Consider the following 25805-nt stretch of genomic DNA (forward strand, 5'->3'; position numbering starts at 1 on the left):
ACATTCTATTAGAAGTCCGAGCCAGTGGGCAGCCTGGGTGGCTTCAACAGTTTAGCGCCTGCCTTCAGCCCAGGGCGTGATCCTGGAGACCCAGGATCGAGTCCCACGTCGGGCTCCCCGCATGGAGCCTGCTTCTCCCTCTGCCTGTGTCTCTGCCTCTCTGTCTCTCTCTGTGTCTCTCATGAATAAATAAATCATTAAAAAAAAGTCCAAGCCAGTGGAGTAAGGCAAGAAAAAGACATCCAAATTGTAAAATACTAAGTGAAAGTGTCTTTATATGCAAGCAACATTATTGCATATGTAGAAAATCATAAAGAAGCTATGGAAAAACTGCTAGAACTAATAAGTGAATTTAGCGAAGTCACAAGATACAAGGTCAATATAATTTTTTTAGATTACCAAGGAACAAAGGCAAGTTAACAAAAGCAATTCCGTTTATAGTAGCCTGTAAAATCATGAAATACTTTAGGGATACATTTTAACAAAATAAATGCAGACCTGTTCACTAAACCCTGTAAAACATTATCAAGAGGAATAAAAGAAAACCTAGGTAAATGGAGAGCTATAACATGTTTATGAGTTTGTGGAATAGAGGACTTGTTAGATGTCAGTCTTTCCCCCATTGGTTTATGGAGTTAATGCAATCCCAATAAAAATCCTAATGGAATTTTTTTTTCTTAAACTGACAAACTGGTTCTCATAGTTATGTGGAAATGCAAAGGACCTAGAATAGGCAAAAACAATTTTGGAAAAATGGAAACTTTAGGACTTGTAGTGCCAGATTTCAAGATTTTTTTGTACAGCTACAATAATTAAGACACAGAGGTATTGGTATAAGGATAGACATGTAGATCAGTGGAACAGGATAGAATTCAGAAATAGACCCATGTATATATTCAGCTGATTTTTGATAGAGGTGCCAATGTAATTCAGTGGGAAAAGGATGTAGTCTTTCCAAGGAGTGGTGTGGGTGGAAGGAAAATTTATATTGATCCTTGCCTCATACAGAGAGTTAACCCTCAGTGGATCAGAGACCTTAACATAAAGGTTAAAAGTATCTTCCGAAACATGTAGATGAAAACATGGGTGAAAATAGGGGTGCCTGGGTGGCTCAGTCGGTTGGACATCTGCCTTCCACTCAGGTCATGATCCCAGGGTCCTAAGATCGAACCTTACTCCAGGCTCTCTGCTTAGCGGGGAAGTCTGCTGCTCTCATTCCCTCTGCCGCTGCTTCAGTGCTCTCTTGCTCACTCTTTCAAATAGATAGATATCTTTATTTAAAAAAAAAAAACAAAACATGGGTGCAAATATTTGTATGTTTTAGTAACCAAGTATATTTTTTTAAAAGAAACAATCAGTGCAAACCACAAAATGAAAATTGATAAATTGGACTTTTTTAGTTTTAAGATTTTATTTATTTATTCGTGAGAGACACAGGGAAGCAGAGAGATAAGCAGAGGGAGAAGCAAGCTCCCTACAGGGAGCTTGATGTGGGATTCGATCCCTGGACCCTGGGATTGGGACCTGAGCCAAAGGCTGAGCCACCCAGGTGCCCTGATAAATTGGACTTTCGAACTTGAGATTTTTGTTCCTTAGATGATGCTATTTCAAAAACGAGGAGACAACCACGGACTGGGAGAAAATATTAGATAGAATATATTATATCTTTTGTTAATCAAAAAGCATTTTAAAAACTCTTATAATGCAAATAATCCAGTCTTAAAACCCAAATAAAATATGGGCAAAATTTGGATGAAAAATGGATGGCAAGCACATGCAAAGATGCTGCCTACTATCGTTTATTAGGGAAATAACATGAAAATCAGTGAGGTACAATTATAATATTCACTAGATGGGTTATAATTGTAAAAGACTTAAAATGCCAAGTGTGGGCAAGGACATAGAGCAGCTGACCTCATATATTGCTAGTGGGCATTGAAAACAGTTTGACAGGCTAATTTCAGTTATGTGAAATTTTGAAAAGGCAAAACTAATTTATAATATTAGAAAACAGGTCAGTGTTTGTATGGGATGGAGGTGGGGGCAAAGGAAAGAGAATTGCTTGCCAAGCCACACAAAGGTGCCTTTTAGGGTGATGGGAATGTTCTGTATCTTGATTTTGGTGTTGCATGAATGTGTACATTTGCCAGAACTCCTTGAACTGTATACTTAAAATAGGTGTGCTTTATTTAAAAGAATACATGCTCCATTGAAGTCGTTTTTAAAAATAAAACCACTTGAAAAAACTGTTGTTTCCTTCTTGTCACACATGGGTCTAGAGTGCAACTTGCTGAGTGCAGGCCTTACTCTGAGAAGAAATTGAGTGGAATGTGTTTGTTGATAGCCTGTATCTGGGCAGTTCAGTTTCTGTGAGAAATATTTAATAAGGAAGAACAAAGGTAACCTTTGTGTGGCTTGGCAGAACATAAAATTTACCATTTTAACCTTTTTTTTTTTTAAGATTTTATTTATTTATTCATAGAGACACACAGAGGCAGAGACACAGGCAGAGGGACAAGCAGGCTCCATGCCGAGAGCCTGACGTGGGACTCGATCCAGGGTCTCCTAGATCACACCCTGGGCTGCAGGCAGCGCTAAACTGCTGCGCCACTGGGGCTGCCCCATTTTAACTATTTTTAAAGTATATATAGTACAGTGGAATTAAATACACTACCATTGTTGTACAATCATCACCACCATCCATCTCTAAAACATTTTCATCTTTCCAGACTGAAACTATAACCATTAAGTGGTAATTCCTCATATTCTCATCCCCCACCTTATGGCAGCCACCGTTCTACTGTCTGTGTCTGTGGCTTTGTCTGTTTTAAGTGAAATTATACAATATTTCTCTCTTTGTGATTGACCTACTTCACTTAACATGCATGATGTCTTCATGGTTCACTTATGTTACAGCATACATACATCAGACTTTCTTTTTATTTATTTAAAAGACTTATTTTAGAGAATCAAAGGATTTAGAGAGTCAATTAGGAGAGGCAGAGGGGGAGAATCCTCAAGCAGACTCCGCTCTGAGTGCAGAGCTCCACATGGGGCTTGATCTCACAACACATGAAATCATGACTTGAGCTGAAACCAAGAGTTGGGCGCTTTCCCTATTGAGACACTCAGGTGCCCCAGAATTTCCTTCCTTTTAAAGACTGAATAATTTCCCATTGAAAAAAAATATATATTACATTTTATTTATCCATCTATTGATGGACCTTTGAATTGCTTTACATTTTAGATATTATGAATAATACTACTATGAACATGAGGATACAAATATCTGTTCAGGTCCTTGCTTTTGGTTCTTTTAGGTATCTATCTAGAAGTAGATTTGATGGATCATATTAATTTTTTGATGAGCTGCCACTTATTTTCCACCGTGGCTGCACCATTTTACATTCCATTAGTGATGTGTAAGGGGTCCAGCGTGTCCACATCCTTGCCAACACTTGCTGTTTTCTGTTTTTTGTCTTTTTTTTCCTAATAGGCCTTCTAATGGGTGTGAAGTGGTATCTTGTGGTTTTGATCTGTGAAGGGAGATGTTGAGGTTATTTAATGCAAACCTGTGATTTCACAGATGAAATTCAGACAGTGGGTTAGCAAGAGCTACTTAAGGTGGAGGATTTTACAATTTCTTTCTTTTTCTCTTTCTTTTAAAGATTTTATTTGAGAGACAGTGAGTGAGAGAGAGCACACGAACAGGGACAGAGGGAGAGGGAGAAGAGTACTCCCTGCCAAGCAGGGAGTCAGTCCAGTGTGGGGCTCTGTCTGACACTCCGGGATCATGACCTGAGCCAAAGGCAAATGCTCAACCGACTGAGCTAAGCAGGTGTCCAGATTGTACAGTTTCTTTTGTGAATAATTTCAACTGTTTGTGTTTGCATTTGGGCATTTAGGGTTTTTTAGTATTTCCTAAATAGTTCAGATTATGAACAATTTTTTTCTTGATATATTTGTGATAAATTATAGCCAATCATATTTTGTGTGGAAGTATACTTTTTTATGGTTTTATTAAAATGTTTAACAATAAGTCAGTCTGGTGTATGGACACTGAGTGGTTTCCCCAGGTTAATACATAAATCCCATTAAAAACAATACTAAACACTGGAAATTTGTCATTTCCATGAACAGTGGATTTTAAGCTATTGTCCTGTGAGCATTGGTATTTTTCTTCCTGCTTTATTTATCAACTTATGTAACAACTGAGTATAAAACTTTTTTCCGCCTTTGTTTATTTGGAAACTTGCTAGCTGAACTTAAAATCGTTTTCATTTTTGGTGCTTAATTTCTGTAACATGTACATTTTATTACATGGTTGTTAGCAAGCTTATATCGGGTCTGGTAGACTCATTAGCTGAAACTGCAGTGACTACTTTGAAAAGATATGGAAGAAATCTTCTGGTAATGGCTGGGTGATGAAATGAGTGCTAAGTTCAGGTACCAGCTTACGCTAGGATCTGGGAAGGCATGGTATGATGCCCTGTTCTCTTAAAATTGTTGACAGTTTGTTCACATGCTTTTCTCCCCATTTCAGCAAGTGTTATTGAGTACTTACTATTGTCTGACATTGTGCCTGGCACAGTAGACATAGAAATGAGTTTCCACCATCAGGAACTCAGCCCGGAAAGGATATAAACCTATAAATAAGTTTATAAATGTTAATTGCAATCAGTTGTCTAAATGGTATGGAGATCTTACAGAGGGAGAGAGTCACGAGTTTTTAAGGATAGTAGGAGGATCAGAGGAAGGATTCCTTTAGATAAGATCTGAGCTAAATTTTGAAGGTAGAATGTGAGGTTGTCAGTGGTAGGGTAGATATTATAGGCCTTGAGATCAGCATGTAGGGCAGGCAGAGCTGTGTGAAAGGACATGGTATGCTTAAAAAACTCTAAACAGCTAATTGATGTTGGGCACAAAGTTTGAGGATTGGTAGATGAGCACTTTATTTCCCCTCATTGTCAAATACTGCCTGTAAAAGGAGCCTGGGAAGCTGAAGTGCATCTCTCCCTTCTTTCCTTTTCTTACTCTCTCCTTCATTCCTTGCCCTCCTCCCTCAAGAGTGAGTGAGTGAGTGTGTGTGTGTAAACAAGTAACTGAGCAAGAAAGGAAGTTAAGACCTTGATTCTGGTTCTGGTTCTCAATACCCTTGGTTGAACAGACCATTTCTTTTTTTGAGCTTTGGTTTCTTCATCTGTATAATAATGTGCAAATGCTGGGATCCCTGGGTGGCTCAGCGGTTTGGTGCCTGCCTTCAGCCCAGGGCATGACCCTGGAGTCCAAGGATCAAGTCCTACATCGGGCTCCCTGCATGGAGCCTACTTCTCCCTCTGCCTGTGTCTCTGTGCCTGCCTCTCTCTCTCTCTTTCATAAATAAAATAAAATCTTAAAAAAATAATAATGTGAAAAGGTATACTTTTCAAATATTTTTTTTAAAGGAATCACAGTTTCTGAGTGCCTAGAACACAGTAGGTGCTAAATATGTATTTTCAAATGAGTAGTCTAAGAAGTTGTTTCTAAGAGAGGATAAATATTTTAAAAGTTGTAATAGAATAAGCAATAAAAGATTTATGTACAGACCATTGCTTCCCAGGATGCATTTATTATATAAAATGTGTTCAGGCAGTTTGTCCTTATAAGTTACCATTTGGATTTGTGAGGTCCCAGAGCGTAGTCTCTTTATACATAAAACTCTATTAGATTTGAATGTCATATGTTGTAGTTACCATATTTGTGTCCAATTAAGAATCCGGCTATATTTTAAAAGTGTGTTCATTGCACTGCACTTTGGCTGTGCCAGAAGTTCTCAGACCTTGATACTTCAGATTACAATTTTTTTCTCCTGCAATAATCTAGTTGTAAATGGACTTTTTTTCTTCGTATAAACTTTACTTTTCTTGAAGCTAGTTTATCTTCTTATGCTACTTTTCCACTGTTGTATCTGCAGAATGTTTGCTTTTGGAGCAAAGGATTATAAAAATCCATTTTTAATGGTATGGGGTTGCTGTAATATACTGTTAATGTGATTTCTGTCTTTACCTTTAGGGGTCCTACTGGGCAATAGACACCAATCCGAAGGAAGATGCGCTGCCTACTCGGCCAAAGAAGAGAGCACGATCTGTAGAACGGGTAAAAAGCTCTTTATCACAAATTTAGTATGGTAGGGTTTATGTCAGTAATACAGGTTTTTAAATTCATTTCCAGTATGACAAGTACAACCTTAATGAAGGTAATATGTTATTTGTATAGCATTTCTGTTGTTTGAAAGCATTTTCAGACTCATTTTATTTGCTTTTAATAGCCCCTTGAGTGAGGTAGGCAGTTTAGGAATTCCATAAAAAGTTTGTTTTGTAATTAGGGCACAGCTAATGTGAGACTTGAATCCAGGTCTCTTGAATTTTAATTTGGTGTCCTTTCCTCCGTATCTACAACATTGTAGACTGGTTTTATGTAACAAAGTTACTGCCTTTCACTGCAGGCAATCAGTCTGATTATATTGAATTTTCCTGATTGTCTTCAAAATGCTTTTTCCTGCTTCCAACCATGTAGTAATAATTTTGTGTACCAAATCCTGTTTATATGTGTTGTTTGTATAAGATCATTCTTGTAAATTTGTGGTTGTTGTTTGTATAAGATCATTCTTGTAAATTTGTGGTTAAAATTAATTTGTAAGAGTGGAAGATAAAAGGAGCTCTAGTTGATATCCTAAGTTATTTGTTGCAATATACTTTTAGTCCAGTTTGGCTGTCATCAGATATTAACTTTACCTTTCAGCTTTCACCAATCTGTATTTTCATCATCTCAACTAAAACACATATATGCACCATTCTACCTTACTATTCCTTAAGACTCATTTCAGATGTTAACTATCTTGTGAAGCTTTTCCTTACTTCTTTGTGTTCTTGTAGAATTTTTACAGTTTTTTTTTTTTAGAATTTCCCACACTTTGTAGAATTTCTACATTTGTCTCCTTCACTGGACTCTGATCCCTTAAGAGCAGAGAAAATGTATTTGTATCTCCAGTGTTAGTATTTTTCACAGCTCATAATAAGATCGTAATGTTTGCAGAATAAATCGGGGCAAAGGGAATAAGATGAAGGAAACTGGGTAATAATTGGTCAGATAAATTTCCTTAGATATTTATCCCCATTCCTGGTAGAGAGAACTTCCCAATCTCAAAGATAAGGACCTTACGCTGGGTGTAAGTTGGGATCAGGTAAGCTCGTGAAGTATAGCAGCCATGGGATATTTGGTAAGGCAGATTTATGGAGCCGGCGGTGGGAATTCAATATTCCAGTACTTATCTATATTGAATTAGAGGTGAACTCTTAGACCAAAATGGTTTTTGGTTTTATACATACCAGTTTAAGAAATTAAAGTTTAGTATTGGTGAGATGGTCTTCTGGTAAGTTTTAAGACTGAGATGTTGATGAACCATGTATGTAATGGTTTGAGAAGGAATGAACCTCAGTTCCTGTCCTCCAAATTCTGCGTTTTAAAAGAGACTTAGCTTTAATTGGACTTTAATTGTGTGAGGACATGGGGTAGAAAACATTTAGCATCTATTGCAAGAATTTGAAGAAAGAGGAGAACTATCCACATTGTCAACCCACGGCATCAACAGCATGTATATCTTGGAAAGCTGAGGAATCATGGTCTTCTCCCATTTGTTCTCTTCTTCTGAAGTTCCTGGAACTTGAATTATTTTTGGAAATTTGAATTGGTAGGTGGATCGACAACTGTGCATTCCTTTTGGATATCAACTCTGAATATTACTACCTTGTTTCATAGTTCTTAGAGCAACCACTCTTTACTTTTGTGAGTAATTTTTTTTCTCTGAAGACCAAATTACCTGTTTTTCAGTGAAATTCATAGAAATAAAGGATTCTGATTTCAGAAGTATGTTTTATATACAAAGCATGTATTCTTGAATGTATATTTTGGACCTGTATTTTCTACTGTTTATCTTTTTATCTTCATTTTGAATTGAAAAGCATGTAAAAGTTTCAACAACTTACCTTTGTAGTGTAGTCTCATAAGATAGCCAGTCTTTTGGTTAGTACTATTGATAATTATTTTGGCCTGAGCTCTGTATTGGTTGCTCTGTAGGAGAGGAACTATATTGAAAGATTCTAGCTGTAAACAGACTACATATAATCAGGCAGACAGATATTGTTTAATAAATATTCTGAAAGGCAGTCTTCTTACAAAATATCATTTCTTGCTCTGACAAACTAGTTAAGTTTGTATTTTTCATTTAGAGGGTTTTTTGGGGGGGAGTTGAAAGAAGGTAGTAGTTTTATTAGAACAGAGATTGTATTTTAAATGACCATTGGGATTTATCTAAGGAAATGCATATGATAGTCAAATAATGATGGTTCTGAATATATTTATAAGTTTAAAGTCTTCTTAAAAACTAAACATGAGCCATCAATTGAAACTTTTTAAAAAAAGATTTTATTTGAGAGAGTGTGTAAGAGCCATCACAAGCGGGGCGGGGTGGGGGGAGGAGTAGAGGGAGAAGCAGACTCCCCACTGAGCTGAGAGCCTGATGTGTAGGACTCTATCAGATCCTGGGATCATGACCTGAGCCAAAGTCAGACGCTTAACCGAGTCACCCAGACACCCCATAAGTTGAAACTTTAAAAAAATTGTGTTTGTTTTAGAAAGAGCAAGTGAGCAAGGAGGGAGGGGCAGAGGGAGAATCTTAAGCAGGGTCCTTGCCCAGGTGTGAGCCTGAGGGGGTTTGATTCACGACTCTGAGATCATGAGCTGAAATCAAGAGTCAGACATTTAATTAGCTGAGCCACACAGGTACCCCTATTTTTATTGTTTTAAGTAATTTCTATACCCAGCGTGCTGCTCAGACTCACAACCCTGAGATCAAGAGTTACAAGCTCTCTTAACCAGTCAGACACCCATAAACTTTTAAAAGTTTTAAAAATGCAGATGGTAAGTATGTTGACATCATTGAAAGTTTATTAAGTTTCTGAAATATTTTTCTCAGAATTCTATGTGAAAAATCAAAATATTTTACACATTTTTGAAGAGAGATGAGCTTTTAGTGGGACAGAATTGGCCTTCTAAACTGCTAAAGAGAAAGGATTTTTAAAAATGCAAGTAACCATATCTTTATGTCCTAAATGAAAAATAAAGAATGATAGTTATCTCCAACCTAGTATTTGTAATTCAGTTCTCTGGACCACCTCCTTGTCCCTTCCATTTACATGAACATAAGCCCATGTTCTGTCTTAATCATTACATGATTCCTTTCTTTTTTTCTTAATCCTTTCATATATAAATGTTTCTCATTTTCCTTTTTCTTCTTCTAACCTCTTGCCACTTTTTCTTTACCTTAAAATGGACCTAGAGACCTTAAAAATATTACTGAATAAAATTTAGTTTGGTGACATGAATAGACTCCTTTAGAAGGAGTCCTTTGTTTCTCTTCTGGCTTTATAGTTTACTTGTTCTTGTGACTTTTGGCAAATTGGTTTTTGTTTTGTTTTGTTTTTGAGTTTCGGTACTTCCATTTATAAAATAAGATGGAAGTCTCAACAGCTACTTTGAACTGAATGTTTGTGTTCCCCCAGAATTCATGTTTGAAACCCTAATTTTATTGTGATAGTATTTGGAGGTGGGCCCTTTGGGATTAGGTCAGAAGGATGTAGCCTTCATGAATGGGATTAGTGGCTTTATAAAAATGGGCCACAAAGCTAGCTAGCTCTCTTTGCACCATGTGAGAAACCAGTGAGGATACCTACTAACAGGGCTCTCACCAGAACCTGACCGTGTTGGCACCATGATCTTGAATTTTCTGCTTCTGGAACTGTGAGAAATACAGTTCAGTTGTTGATAAGCCACCAAGCTTATAGTTATTTTTTCTAGCAACCTGTGCTAAGACAACATTGTAAAATAATAGATAATTATATTGAGTTTATGTGCCAGATGCTTTTTATTTTTTTAAAGATTTTATTTATTAGAGAGTACATAACGCACATGAGTGGGCAGAGGGACAAGCAGACTCCCTGCTGAGCATAGACCCTGACATGGATTTGAACCCGGGACTTGATCCCAGGGCTCTGAGATCGTGACCTGAGCCAAAATCAGACACTTAACCGACTGAATCACCCAGATACCCCCCAGATGCTTTTTAAAGAATTTTAAATATATTAACTTTTGTAATTTTTTAAAAAATATTTTATTTATTTATTCATGAAAGACACAAAGAAAGAGAGGCAGAGACATAGGCAGAGGGAGAAGCAGGCTCCATGCAGGGAGCCTGACGTGGAACTCGACCCCAGGTCTCCAGGATCACACCCTGGGCTGAAGGCGGCGCTAAACCTCTTGAGCCACCTGGGCTGCCCTAACTCTTGTAATTTTTATAGTAACTTCAAATAATGAAACTTATAGGTATGGATATTAAGTAAGTTATCAAAAGGTACTAAGGCCAGTAAGTACCAAGGCCAGGATTATGAACCTGGGTAGCCTGCCTTTAGAGTTTATGCTGTGTACAACTGTCCTTTCCTGGCGTTAGTGTTTGCTATGTTGAAGACTACAACAGTGAATCAAATTTCAGATTTCTTTTTATATATGCATATCTTGTGAGCTAATGGTCCATGATTTTAAAAGAGAATCCCCACATTTAATGTACGTATATATAAAATTTATATTATGTACATACATACAGAGACACGCATATACGATTAGGGCTTAAATATGATTATAAGTGACGAACAAGTATTAACTAATAAATCTATTAGACCAGGCAAGGATAGCTGAAGTGACTCAAAATAGATAGTGCTGCCCTGGAAAGGCCTCTGGGAAGAGGATTGAAGCTTAGCATGTAACTTTTTTTGCATAGAAATAGTAAAGGATGTTGTTCCACTTGGAGAAAACAGTGTGCATGATTGATGGGCAAGAAGTGCAGGTGGGCATAATTGAGAACCTTTTTAACTATCATGTAAAGTTTAGGCTAGGGTGTGGACATTTAGATAAGGAGTAGAAAGCCTAAAGCCTTGGGATTAAGGAAGTTACTTTGATTTGATAGCCTGTAGTGTTGAGAAATGAATCAAAACATTTAAGAAAGATATCTCTCTTTATAAAATACTCTTTGTAAGAGGAAGATGCTGTTTTTTCCACTGCCCTTCTAGGTTCCTGGCCCCCCTCCTCCTTTAAGAAAAACAAATTTAATTACATAAGTACTTATGGGAGTCCCACAAAGATATGAGACTCAGGGCAGCCAGGCATTTGAGGTTTATAAACCATCCTGGGTTACGGAAAGACATAGGGGTTTGGGCTTTCACAGAAGAAGGCAATTCACAGGAAGATGGGAGAAGAGCAAATGTTTAGTAAATAAATGTTTGCCCTGTCATGCAGATAGGTATAAAAACTTATCTGTGGTAGTGACTTTCTTCCTGATACAGGCCCCTTTCTAATTTCTTTTGGGCAGTTAAGGAGCAGGAAGTAAAAAGTTTTTCCTGAGTCTCCTGGGTCTGGTTTGCCTTCAACTAAAAATAATCCACATTCCGAAATGGCTTGTTCTGAGGTGGCTTGTTCTGAACCCCCTCAATGCTGAGTAGATATCATTGTAAAATGACAATGGTCTGGGCTAGGGATATATGCATGAATTAGTAAGTTCTCTAGAAGAGCAGCATAGTATCCAGTCTCTTACTATGTATTCATAATTGTGTGAAATGCTGCCATTTTACCAGTTTCATTTGATACAACTTTGTTTTCTAGATACTGTGTGTCAGGCATTGTGCTAAAATGTTATGTGGTATCCCAAGAACAATGAGACATGATAAGACACAATTCTAGCACAAGAACAAAGTATGTATAAAAAATATTAGGAGAAAATACAACACATTGCTATATGCAGAGGAAGGAGACATTTTTTTATTGGGACTATCTGGGATGGCTTCTTATGTGGCTTGGCTTTCAGGTGGAGATTGCAGCAAGGCAGGATAAAGGAGCATTCACTAGCACACAGTTCTTGAGTGTTGAGTGTCTGCTCTGACCAGGCACTGTATTTATGTGCTGGAGAAACATTATTTAACAAAACAGATATTTTCTGCATTCCTGAAGTTTATATTCTGATTGGAGAGGGTGCAGATAGGGAGATAAGAGATCCATGATCAAAGAAGATAAGATATAGGGGTGGAATAGTATCAGGTTTGCGAGAGAACAGAGCAGTTCATTTTATCTGGATGAGGTTTTCCTCTTTTAAATTTATTTGCATTGGGGATCCCTGGGTGGCTCAGCACCTGCCTTTGGCCCAGCATGATGCTGGAGTCCGGGGACTGGGGATTGAGTCCCGTATCAGGCTCCCAGCATGGAGCCTGCTTCTCCCTCTGCCTGTGTCTCTGCCTCTCTCTCCCTCTCTATGTCTATCATGAATAAATGAATAAAAAATGTTTAAAAAATAAATTAATTTGCATTATTTTTTGCCATTTATTGAGAGAGCACACCTTTTACATTGTAAGCATAGAGCTAAGTGTTGGGGGAATAGTGGTAAGCAAGACAGACTTTCCTTTGAAACTCTTAGTTAAGCAGGAAATCTAAACTGATAATTCATAATATTGCTTGTCTCAGCATAATTAATAGTTCCCTATTCATTCTAAAAATTGCATTTGGATGATAAATTGTGTGGTCACTATAAAAGATAAGGGTCTTGAGAACTTTGGACCTATAAAGCAGAGAACTGGTGTTTCCATGAGGCCTGGTAAATGGACAGAAATAAGGCAGATGAGGGTGATTGGCAATGTGAAAGAGCAAGGGGAATTACATGTACAAGCCTAGTTGTTTAAAAAAAAAAAAAAAGTGCTCAAAGAGGCACCTGGGTAGCTCAGGCAGTTGAGCATCCAACTCTTAGTTTCGTCTCAGGTCATGATCTCAGGAATCATGAGATCAAGACCCGCCTTCTGCCCAGGGTGGAATCAGCTTGTACCCCTCCCTCCCTCCCTCTTTGTGCCCCTCCCCCGCACCCCCCAATAAATAACTTCAATAAAAAAAGTGCCCAGAGTTTTAAGGAACTGGCTAGTCTGTATGGCTGGAGCATAGAGTCCAACGATAGTAATTTCTTTCATTTTTTCCTGTCCTATTAGTTTCTGTTTTTATATTGATTAACAAATATTTTCTTTAACCATTTGCATTTATTTTGGTTTTTTAATTTGGTTTTGCTTATTCTGTTCAACCAACGGATATATTGATGAAAAGTGCCCTGCCTACTAGAAGCTGCTTTAGGGTAGAAAAAGCAAAATTAGCTGGATATTACCTATGGAGATTTTCTTGAAGACTGGAAAACTGAAACTGTTCCAAGGGAACTGAATGTTAAGGAACAGAAAAGGGAACTCCTGTTCTAAGCACTTCTTTGTAAAAAAAAAAAAAAAAAGAGAGAGAGAGAGAGAGAGAGAGAGAATGAGTGCTTCAGATGAGTATAGTTCATCTCTTATCATGTTCATAATCACAGAAACATATTCTCTGTTCATTCTTTGATTGCCTTCCCCCCTTCTCAAATTTTAATCATGTGTCTTGGTCATTTTGTAGTAGTATTCTTTGCTTATAGGAATCTGTTATACTAAAGCTGTGTGAGGCACATTCAGGGGATCCAGGGGGTCAAAGCTGTGTTCATAATATTAGATGTTCTTTGCTTTTTTTACTTACAGTTTTTCGGAGGCTATATGACCTGTGATTTTGTAATAGATTGAATGCAGAAGACTTCTGTTAACCAAAGCATTAAAGCAGCTTGTTTAAAAATATAAGATAATGCCATTTTTCTAAGTTTTTTTATTTTCTCACTATATTTTTCATACAAAATATGTTAACACGCAGTGTATCATTGTTTTAAATAAATTAATAAATTTTGTTTCAGTTTAAATTTCTAATAGGTAAATACAAATAGATATAAGTCACATAAATAAAAGCTCTTTGGGAACCTCAGTAACTTGTACTAGTGCAAAGGAGTCCTGAGATAAAAAACATTTGAGGACTGTTGTGCTAAAGGAAGATTTCCTGTCTCTCCCAGTAGACATTCCTTTTGAGAAAAGAAGATCCCTGTCAAGATTTGAGTTCTGTTGTGAGTAGACAAGGAATTCAGTACAGGTAGTTTGAGGGGTGATACTAGGAAGGTGGGGTGATTAGCAAGTCAGTTATCACCGTGAGCACTTAATGCTCAGTCCAACTAGGAAACACTGGGAGTTCTGGACAGTGAGCTGTCAGCTCTTCCCCTTCATTGAGTGATGATGTTACTAGAGACATTACCTTTTTTGTGCTTCTGGCCTGCCCTGCACAAAGCCAAATCATGTTCCCCAATTGGAAAAAATATGCTCAGGTAGAGAGGTACAGGTGTTTGTAGTAAACAGGCTAGAGATGAACACAGAGGAGAATGTGGTTGCTACATGTCTTCTTTTCTATTGGTTGAATATATGTGTGTGTTTTCAGATCTGTGTGCACTTTTGTTTTTCACAGCCTCTTGCATTTTCACAGCCTTTGACTTATTTCTTAAATTGGATCTAATCCAAAAAATCTTTTAAAAATCTTTTGTCTCTTCAAGGTGTATATGGGCACAACCGTTAAATTAGTAGACTAAGGGTGCATTTTTTTTGAGTATATTGTTTCTTGTAATTGAAAGAGACTCTTCTGGTCACTGGTTAGTGTTTGCCTGAGTGCCTCATTCAGGGTTTTAAAACAAGTGGGCAAACTTAGTATTGTCATAGAAGAAGCTGAAATGGTTGTATGTAACTTGCTTATGGGTAACGAGGGCACATGTTTACTGTATTTCTGTTGTATGTTTGGCACTGGTAAGGTGCTTTGAGAGTTCTGAATAGGAGATAATGCCCCTGGGGTGCTGCCAGTGGTAGGAAATAGAAATTCTAAAGACAAAAACATCCCCCTCCCACCCCCCGTAGATTGTGTTCTATTTTGGCAGCATTTAATCATCCAGAGTTGTTTTGTGTAAAAACATAATAAAATTATAAGTAAAATCAAGTCATGTTACAAAGTCATGGATTACATGGATTAGGGGAAATAGAATTTAGCTAGAAGGTTAGGAGACCTAGTTTTAAAGTTACTGTATTATAATTTAGAGGTTTAATTTTTCTGGCCATAGTTTCTTTATGTATAAATGTAAATGACAAGCTTATCAGCTGTCAGAGCCGATAAGCTCTTTGGGCCCTGGAAATCCCACAAGTGCAGAGACTCCAAGGTAGAAACATAACTGGAATCTTGAGAAACAACGAGATCGTCACTGTGGCTGTTCTAGCTTGTGGAGGAGGGAAGAGTAGTAGAACTTGACATCAAAGAGATAAATGGGAGTAGGAGGAAGATTGTGCAGGGCCTTGTATGCCTTTGTAAAGAGTTGGGTTTTAGGCCAAGGGAGGGGTAGGGTAGAAAGCCACTGGAGAGCTATAAGCAAAGTAGTGACTTACATTGTAACATGAACACTGTTAGCTGCTCTAGGAGAACAGTGGTAGAAGCAGGAAGACAAGGAGGAAATTGCTGTGGATAGTTCTTCTAAAATCTTACAATGCATTGTTGCGGAAATTACTTGAGGGAGTAAAAGCCAGATATATAGAAGTATTGTATAAACTCACTATCTTAAACGTGTTGGCCTCTGGGGGGAAAAAAAAACCATACAGTCTGCAATTATCCAGCTTTTATTGGAACAAAGATGGGGGCATACACATTACTTATTTTTAAGTTGTGTGTGACAGTTCAAAGGCGATTACAAGTTTAATCAAAAAGATGACTGGAATGGGACACCTTGGTGGCTCAGTGGTTGAATGTCTGCCTTTGGCTCAGGTCTCAGGGTCCTGGGATTGAGTCCCGCATTGGGCTGGGCTTCACACGGGAAGCCTGCTTCTCCTTCTGCCTATGTCTCTGCCTCTCTCTGTCTCTCATGAATAAATAAAATCTTAAAAAAAAAAAAGATGATGGATGGATAAATAGAAAAGAGGACCTTCTTCTAGGCAGGATATTCTACATTTGCTGCATATCTGAGATTGTTGTCATTTTGTGACTTAGTTTCTGTCATTGTTAGAGTGGTTTTGTTGGTTAGGTGATCCCCTTCTGTGTGCCTTTTATCTCTGAGCCTGAGTCTGAGTAAGGGGGGATTCGGTTAAAGGTATAGGTGAGCAGAAGGAATGCAATCTACATTCCTACTTTTAGAACTGAAAAAAAATTTTTTATTTCAATTGGGTAAACATGTACTGAGTATACATCATGTGGGAGGAACTACATGTTGCCTCTAAAAGGTAGGTGTGAATAAAAGTTCCTGGGGGTTATAAAGCCAAGAAATCCTGTCCAGTTAGAGATTATAGGCTAGAAGTGTTTTTCATTAGTTCATTTGGATGAATGGGTAGGATGTAGTTTTCTGCTATTTTACAATACTATTGAGAGATTGTTTATATACAATTCATCAAATAAAGTTTATAGTTTAAGGAATTTGCACATGCGAAATTATCACCAGTGTCAAAAGAACATTTTAGTCACCACCAAAAATTTCCTCATTCCTCTTTGTCATTCATGCCTTCTTCCATTTTCCTTGCCAGGCAGTCCTGATGGTGGTGGGCATGGGGTAGGGGTACCCTGGGAATTGAAATCTTAAGGATATTAATTATCCAAGTGTTCTGTTTCTTCATTCATTAGTTCTCTATCAGGAATGTTTTTTTAAGTTTTCAGCGTAGGGGACCTGGATATTTCCAGTTAGATTTAATCCTGAATATTTTGGTTTTGAAAGCTATATATTTTTTTAGAATCAGTTTTCCAGTTGCTTGCTTCTAGTATATAAAATTAATTTTTAAAAAATATTTTGTTCATTTTTTAATGAGAGGCAGAGAGAGAGAGAGAGAGAGAGAGAGAGAGAGAGGCAGAGACACAGGCAGAGGGAGGAGCAGGCTCCATGCAGGGAGCCGGATGTTGGACTCAATCCCTGGTCTCCAGGCTCACACCCTGGACTGAAGGTGGCGCTAAACCGCTGAGCCACCCAGACTGCCCATAAAATTAATTTTTATATATTAACTTTGCATCCTATGACCTTGATAGTTTTAGTAGTCATTTTTATAGTGCCTTGGGATTTTCCAATTAAACAGTTTCCTGTCCTTCTTCTTACTCTTGTTCTTTCCCACCTTATTATAGTGACTAGAATCTCCAGTACAGTGTTGAGTAGAAGTGATGAAAGTGGGCATCCTTTCCTTATTTCAATTTTTTTGGGGAAAGTGTTCAGTATTTCAGCCCCATGTGTGACATATCTGTTGGGATTTTGTAGATACCCTTTATTAAATTGAGGAAGGTCTCCAGTAAGCCTAGTTTCAGAGAGTTTTTAATCATGAATGGGTGTAGGATTTCATCAGATTTTTTCTATACAAATTGAAATGGTATAGATCATATGGCTTTTCTTCATTTTGTTAGCATGTTTAATTACACTGGTTGCATTTTGGTTGTGTTAAACCTTGTGTTCCTTGGATAAAGCCTACTGTCATGATATATTATTACTTTCATATATTGTTGGGTTCAGTTTTCTCTACGTTGTTAAAGAATTTTGCATCTGTGTTCATGAAAGATTTGGATTTATAATTTTCTTTTGTAATGTCTTTCAGGTTTTGACATTAGGATTATATTGGCCTTATATTGGGGATATTCTTTCCTCTATTTTCTAAAAAAAGGTTTCTGTAGATTGGTATATCTTTCTTGAATATTGGAGAAAATTCATTAGTGGAAACCATCTGGCCCTGCAGGGTTTCTTGTGGGTAGGTTTTTGATGTTTAATTTATTTGATATGAGACTATTAATATTTTTTCTTTTTAATGCCACTTTTGGTAAGTTATATTCTTAAAGGCATTTGTTCCTTTGATCTAAGTTGTTGAATTTGTTGGTATAAAGTGGTTTATGATATTTTAATATTTATAGAATCTGTAGTAATAACTCTTCTTTCATTCCTGAATTTGAGGATATGTATTTTCTCTTTTTTTTCCAGGATAGCTCAGTGTTTCTCAATTTTGTTAGTCTTTTCAAAGAACCAGATTTTGTCTTTGTTAAATTTTGTTGTTGTCTGTTTTCTATTTTATTTCTGTATTTATCATTTAGTTCAAAGTATTTAAAAAAATTCTCTGGTGAGTCTTACCTGACTCATGAATTACTTATATAAATGTGTTATTTCCAAGTATTCCAAATATTTGGATATTCCTAGATATCTTACTGCTTTATAATAAAGTGTTTTTTTCATTTCAGCTTTTACATATTTATTAAAGACTTATTTTGTGGCTCAGCATGTGTTATATTATAGTGAAATATCTGTGTGCACTTGAAAAGAATATGTATTCTACAGTTGGATATAGTGTTCTCTAATATCAATTAGATCAAGGCATTTTGCTAATGCATGCCAGTGTTTTTCTTACTGATTTTAATTGGTTTTTGCTTCATGTAATTTGAAGCTCTTTTATTAGTCACATTTACATTTTATTTTATTTTAATTACTTATTCATGAGAGAACACAGAGAGAGGCAGAGACATAGGCAGAGGGAGAAGCAGGCTCCATGCAGGAAGACCCAAGTGGGACTCCATCCCAGGACCCAAAGGCAGGCGCTCAACTGCTGAGCCACCCAGGCATCCCTATCAAGTGTTTTTTAATCGTTTGGTATACTCTGTCATAAAGTCTGTTTTATTTGCTATTAATATAGTCATTTCATCCTTATGTTTACTGTTTACAGTGTATATATTTTTTCATGTATTACTTTCATCTCCTCTGTGTCTGTATGTTTGAAGTTGTGACTATTGTAGGCTGCAGTTAGCGGATTCTTTTTTAGTATCTTTGATAATCTTTTTAGTGGAGGTTTAGATTATTAACTTAAATGTAATTATTGATATTGTTAGATTTAGGTCTTCATTTTGTTTTCTGTTTGACCTCTATGTTTTTAGTTCCTTTCTTTCCCCCATTCCTGCCTTCTTTTAGATTACTTAGGTGTATTTTAGGTTTCTATTTAAATTTATCTATTGGCTTTTTAGCTATAGATTGGGACTTATATATTTGAATTCCAGTATATGTTCCTAACCTTTTGTAGTCTACTCAGACATAATAATTTACCATTTCATATAAAATGCAGAAATCTCTTCCAACCACATGGGTCCCTTTTGCCCCTTTTCTCATCATTCCTTCTAGTTGTAATATGTATGACATCTGCATATATTGGAAGTCTTGTAAGACAATGTTACAAATTTTGCCTTAAATAATCATACTGTTTTTAAAACCTAAGAGGAAAACAAGCTTTTATATTTACCCAGATGTTTACCATTTCTGGTGCTTTATTTAATTCACTTCTCAAGGTTCACATTTCCCTATGCTGTAATTTACCTTTAGCCTAATGAACTATCTTGCAATATATGCAGGTCTCTTGGCACCAGATTCTCTTAGTTTTTGTTTCTCTGAAAATGTCTTTCTTGTGCCTTCTTTCCTAAAGAATATTTTCCTATGATATACAGTCTAGATTGAAAGGTTTTTTCTTTCAGTACTTTAAAGATGTTTACTTTCTAATGACCTCCATCATTTTTAAGTAAAAAAAGATTTATTTGAGAGAGAGAGAATGAGCAGGGCAAGGGCCAGTGGGAGAGGAAATCCACAAGCATACTCCGTACTGAGTGCTGAGCCCAACTTGGGGCTCCTTCCTAGGACTCTGAGATAATGACCTGAGCTGAAATAAAGAGCCAGCCACTTAACTGACTGAGCCACCCAAGTGCCCTGACCTCCATCATTTTTATGAGAAATCTGATCATTTCCAATCAGTGTTCTTCTATATGTGATACGCCATTTTTCTTTTGCTGCTTTCTGTCTTTAATTTTCAGTAGTTCAATCATGATATATCCAAGTGGGATTTTTTAAAAAATAGGTCTTATGGAGGTTTACCATGAGATTCTCAAATATATACATTTGTCTTTAAATGAATTTCTGAAGTGTTCAGTCATCAATCCTTGCATATTTTTTCTTTTTTTTCTCTTTCCTCTCCTTCCTGATCTCTAAGTATGTTACACCGTTGAGATTATCCCATAGCTTTCTGATGCTCTAATTTTTTTTAATCAATCTTTTTTCTTTTGGTCCTTTAATTTTTGTTGCTCTGCCTTTGAGTTCACAGATTCTTTACTATTTTATCTCCATTCTAATATTAAGCCTATCCTCTGACTGTCAAAATACAGCTAATGTAGTTTTCTTTTGTAAATTTTGATTCTGTTCCTTTTTATATTTTTATTTTCTCCACTAAGATTTGCTTTATTATGTTTTCATTCAAGTGTGCTTCGTTTTTGTTTTTTACTTTATCTCATTGAGCATGATTAGAATTAGCTACTCTAAAGTCTGTGTCTCATAATTTCAATATCTCAGTCTTCTTGTGGTAGGCTACCATAGATCATCTCTTCTCTTGACAGTGGGTTGTCTTTTCCTTGCTTGTATGTCTTGTAATTTTGGATTGTATCTTGGCCATTGTAAGTAATAATGTTTTATAGATTCTGGATTCTGTTACAATCTTCCATAGAATATTGGTATTTCTGTTTTAGCTGGCAGTTAACCATGTTAGTCTCAAACTGGTAAGTTCTCTTTTCTATGGACAGTGGTTCCAATTTCGGTCTGATTCTGTAAGTCTGTCTGCTTTTTTCTAGTCTGCATTTGCATAGTCACAGGTCAGCCTTTTGTGACTTGTGTGGTGTTTCATACATAGTATTAGAGTATCCCTTTTGACATTCTACCCTGTTCAGATTCTGTTCTCTCTTTGATATCTGGCAGTGTTTACCTGGGTTCTTTTCCCTAGTTCCACCTGACAGAAAGACAACTTTAGCTACCTACCTCCACATCTACTGCCCCGCCTTGGGGCAAAGCTGCAAGAAACCAGGAAACTGAGGCTAGTGTCTCCAAGTTTTGACTTCTTTCTATATCTGCCTAATATATTTACTCCTTGGAATCCTCTGCTTGTTGTCATCTTATGCTCTGTGCCTCCTTCCCTCACCCCCCTCCACCCAGTTTGTAGTTGTTACCAGCAGAAGGTTGTTCTCTGGGATATCACACCACCATACTGGAAGTAGAACTTGAATGGGTAGGATTTTGATTTTGACAGGGAGTAAGAGGAAACGCCAGAAAGGATCTTTCATAAACTGACTGGTTCCCCCAGATTAGACTCATTGATGCTTTCTTTGTCCAGAATTTGAGTTTTGGCTACAATAACAACAGTTATCAAGATACATTTTGGGATACCTAGATCCCCTGGCTTTATTAATCAGACTGTTTATTGTCTGTCAGTGTGCCTGTAAGTAAAAATATATGCCACACTATTGAGCATATCAAAGCATGTTGTAAAGAGAGTGTTGTTTATTCTCTAGATTGAACCAGACTGAAGTGTCCATAAATAATATTTAATTAAAAGATTTTTAAAATTTACCATCTGATTTATAATAGCTGAAGCTATGAATCTAGCTTTGTAGGAAAACAGTGTCTCATATCAAATCTGTCCCTTTTCTCAATCACTATTAAATATCCCTCTGTTTCAAAGATCCTCAGCATCAATAGCAGATATGTTCTAGTAGTCAACAGGCTGGCCCTTACTGTGTTTCAGGTATCATGCTGAGAGCTTTGCATGAATTATTTCATTAATGCTCTTAACAGACTTCTGAAGGAAATGACATAATCCTCCTTTTTATAGATGGGTGAAAGAGCATAAAGGTTGAATAATTTGCATGCCATCATACAGACACATGCTTGCTTCTTCCTACCAGTGGCGAGGAGTGAGAAATAGTGAACCAGTAGTTGGGATTGGAGATGACTCAGTTAAGTTAGAGGAACATGAGATACAGTGTTTTAAAGTAATCTTATATGTTAATTCAGGTTTAGCTAAGTTGACTGGCACTAGAATTGAGGCATAGACAAAATCGTCTTTGTACTTCTTCCACTTGTATTTCTGAAGCCCTTTGCCACTTTTGCCTCACTCTCAATGTGTACCCATGTACCCAGCACAAAAGTGCTAGATTCTATCTTCACATGGGGTGGGGCGGGGGGCGGGGGCTTGCCTTTTCTTTTTTTCATTTCAATCAAACTGCGTGTCCCTACCTTTTGTAAGTTGTCTGAAGAAAAATATTCATGATGAGGGATTAAGTGATAAGTAGATTAATCTTAGAAATATGTCTTGGTGAAACTGCCCTCTTTTTCATTCAGTGTGGTGTTTTAAAAATGCATCCTCACTTGGGACCATATATGGCTTTTTGGGGGGGGCGGGCAGAAGAGGAATATACATGGAACTAGCATCATAGCCACACATTGTTTATGTCTATCCTTCTTCAGCTTTGGCATTGAAGTTGAACACTCTTGAGTACTCACCAAAGCCATAAATCATCTCTTACGAAAAAAAGAAGTTATCACCATTTATACCCTGGATTCTAAATGTAGAATTTTGACCTCCATGTTAGCTCTATAAACAATGTGTATGAAGTTGTGTTACTCAGATCTGTTCTATTGCACTAACAGATAAAGGAAGAAAAATTAAGCAGCTGAGAACCTTAAATCAGAAATTTATTTCTTTCACATAATTAGAGCTGATAGATTAGACAGATAACCAACCAGCTGTGTTCTACAGGTTCATTCAGATGTTTTTGTTTCTTCTCATCTTTTCGATGTTCCTAGGGTATTTCCCTTGGCTTTTTGATTAAGCAAGTTTACCACCCCGTATCTGTGTCCCAGCCTACAATAAGAGGGAAAGACAGAGTGGAAGACAAGCAGGTTCTTCAAAAAGGTAGACAGAAGTTGCACATATCACTGTTGCTCACATCTGCTTTACACAAGTTAGTTACGTGGCCACTTGTACACCTTAGTCACATGGCCACAACTGGTTGCAAATGAGGCCTGGAAAGGTGGTAGTAGCAGAGCCGCCATAAGTCAATAACTATAAGGTTTTATTACTAAAAGGGAGAAGATGGAAAATGGATATTAGATGACTGCTAGCAGTCTCTACTACAGAAGTTTAGGATTTTTGCTCAGCTGTTCCACAGTCAGTTAAAAGAGCTGGTTCAAAGTAGCCAAACCAATGGACTTTGTGATATCAAGTCAGTACCATATTAAAATACAGTACAAGAGATTTCAGTAAGGATTTAAATTCATGTTTTCAGAAACAGCACAAAGCTGAATGTTGGAGAATTTGATGAAATACCTTCAAATTGTGTTAAAGTTGCTGGATATATAAGCTAATGATTATTTATTTTGTTCTTGTATTTTAGGCCTCAACTCCATATAGCATAGATTCAGATTCTTTGGGAATGGAGTGTATTATTTCGGGAAGTGCCTCTCCAACTCTGGCAATCAACACTGTGACTAACAAAGTAATTCTGTTTTTTTAAAACACTTTTGAAATGTCATTGAATAATACGTTTAATTTGCCTTTATAATAACAATAGAGTTTTATATGATTGCATTTAAAGATGATACAAATTTGGCTATCCTATACATGGGAGCTTGAAAGCTTGAATCCACAATGTTTTGAGGTATACACAGTTAGAAGAAAATATTTCTCTAAAGAAGTTGGAGGATGCTTATTGGGAAGCTCTATTTAATTTAAATTCTTGCCACTGCCAGTTCCTATTGATAGAGTTTTTTAGTCAGTAATTTGTTGAATCAATTTGTTTCAAAAACCGTTAATTACCCCTCTAAATATGTGCTTGAAGAAAAGATTTTCAGATTCCCAAGGAGTTAACATTATCCAGTAAAATGAATAATTTAGACAAACTCGTAGAGTTCTTTGAATGGTGGTCAACCTATTTCATGATACTCATATTCAAGTGTAGGTGCATAGCCAGAGATAGTATGTAGTAGTCTGCTGTTTTTTTCCTTCCTTCCTTTCCTTCTCTTTTTTTCTCTTTCTCCCTTTCCCTCTCCTCCCTTCCCTTTTCCTCCCCTCCTCTCCCCTCTCCTTCCCTGTCCTTTTGAAGCAAGAGTCAGAACTTCAAAATTTCATGCAAGTCATTAGATACCTAGTGGGATATAAATATCTCTTCTTTACAAAGTAATTTCTTAGGCTCATCTTTTAAAACCTAAAAAGTCTCTGGGAGGTTCATGAAGTAGCTAAGTTTTATGCATGTATTTCCTCCCTTACTAAACCATGAGCATCTTGAAGCCATATATGTCTCACAGTCATGCTCCTTCTCACTTTCATACCTTGCTTTTACCCTCCCTTCCTTTCCCCCTTACTTACACTGGTTTTTGGTTTATCTCTTCCACTTTATCATGCACACACATAAACATACACCTATGTATATACATAACTATACTGATACAGTATACATAGATTCTTTTTATTTGTAGAAGGGTAATAAACCAATACAAGCAGATTATCATCTTAGTGGCTGATCGGATTTACAATTCAGAAAGGAAATTGGCAGCTGAGGTATAGAGTATTGATTTTTTCCAAATACCAATTCATGGAATGATTCTATCAGAATCACTTCGGGAAGGCATGTGTATGTGTGTGTTTGGTGGGGCTGGTGGTAATTCTAAGGTTTTACTGAAGGCCTGCCAACTCATTTATTTTATACTTATGGATAGGGTTTAAAAATATGTACTTTAAGAAATCATCCCTAATGGTGCCAACTAAACTTGAGAATTTCTGGTGGAGCACATGGGTTAGAATCAGAAATATCCAATACTATTCTTTGCAGTAGTACAAGTAGGAGATACTGAGGCCTAAACATAGATAGTGTGGTTATTAGGAAACAATCAGGAAATAGTAAAGCTCGGACTTCATTATGAAATAATATGGGGGTCAAAGGAGCTGGAGTTTTCAGACTTCTGCTTCCAAATATGATGGAATAGCTACTATTAGATTAGATTAGACTAATCCTTCTTTCTATCTACATAAAATACCACCATCCCCACTACCAATAAAAAAGAGGGGAAAGACACTGGAGAACAGAAAAGCCAGGACTTCAGGGGCGAAGATCCCAGGAAAAAGGGAAATACATTGAGATAAGCCATGCATATTTCCCTTGAGACATTTCTCAGTTCTCAATGCATGGCATAGAGGCTGAACAGAAAGCAGACACCTAGACCAGTCATTGGGCTAGGAAGATGAAAACTGGAGTTTGAAGCTATCAAACAGCCATGACTTGAGGACTGAGATCCTCGTGAATCTCAGTAGTGAGTTCAACTTCTTGCAAGTAATATTGACTTAAGGCATTTACTAATTCTAACTCCTGTATTTGGGCTTAGGCATAGAAACATGAAGTGGATTTTTCACTACTCAGATTTAAAGTCTCAGAAGGAGGGAACAAAATTATTGTTTATGATCTTCAAGGAGGAAGGGATCTATGGTAAACCCTCCAGGCTTTCAAGTCAGTACCTCAGAAGGCTTCTGTGAGTAAGAGTAAACCAAAATAGACCAGCTTCAAATTGTTACTAGGGTGGTCGCTAATATTTTTCAACTTGCCAAAAGAAAACTAAATCCTTTATGGAAGAAATAACATCATCGTGAGTTTTTACAAATTTTCCTAAGTAAGATTTCCCTTTCAGTCAAAAATTGTAGACATAATAGAAAACAGGACCAAATAAATAACAAGGGAATGGGTAAGGAAAAACAGCATAAACATATTACAAGTGATCTACTAGATACTGATTTTGAAATAACTGTAAGAAAATAGTTGAATCATGGAAAATTTATCAGCGATTGGAATCTGTATGGAAGAATCAAGAGGAAACTCTAGAACTGAAAACGATAATAATTGAAATTAAGAATTTGATACATGGGTCTAATAGCAGATTAGGTACACCAGAGGAGAGAATAGTA

At 36.9% G+C, this 25805-nt stretch overlaps 1 protein-coding gene across 9 annotated transcripts in view; it reads left to right on the plus strand.

Annotated features, from left to right (window-relative positions):
* FOXJ3 (forkhead box J3) overlaps positions 1-25805 on the plus strand; it is a 142236-nt gene that overhangs the window by 81686 nt on the left and 34745 nt on the right. For 5 of the 9 annotated variants that reach the window (XM_025983740.2, XM_072723655.1, XM_025983741.2 and 2 more), the window contains 2 exons: positions 6052-6135; positions 23248-23349. In XM_025983740.2, the coding sequence (XP_025839525.1) occupies positions 6052-6135; positions 23248-23349 (186 nt within the window). The remainder of the gene's footprint in view (positions 1-6051; positions 6136-23247; positions 23350-25805) is intronic. The other 4 variants (XM_025983743.2, XM_072723659.1, XM_072723657.1 and 1 more) reach the window with 1 other exon arrangement.

The sequence above is a fragment of the Vulpes vulpes genome, chromosome 10 (genome assembly GCF_048418805.1).
Source record: "Vulpes vulpes isolate BD-2025 chromosome 10, VulVul3, whole genome shotgun sequence".
NCBI lineage: Eukaryota > Metazoa > Chordata > Mammalia > Carnivora > Canidae > Vulpes > Vulpes vulpes.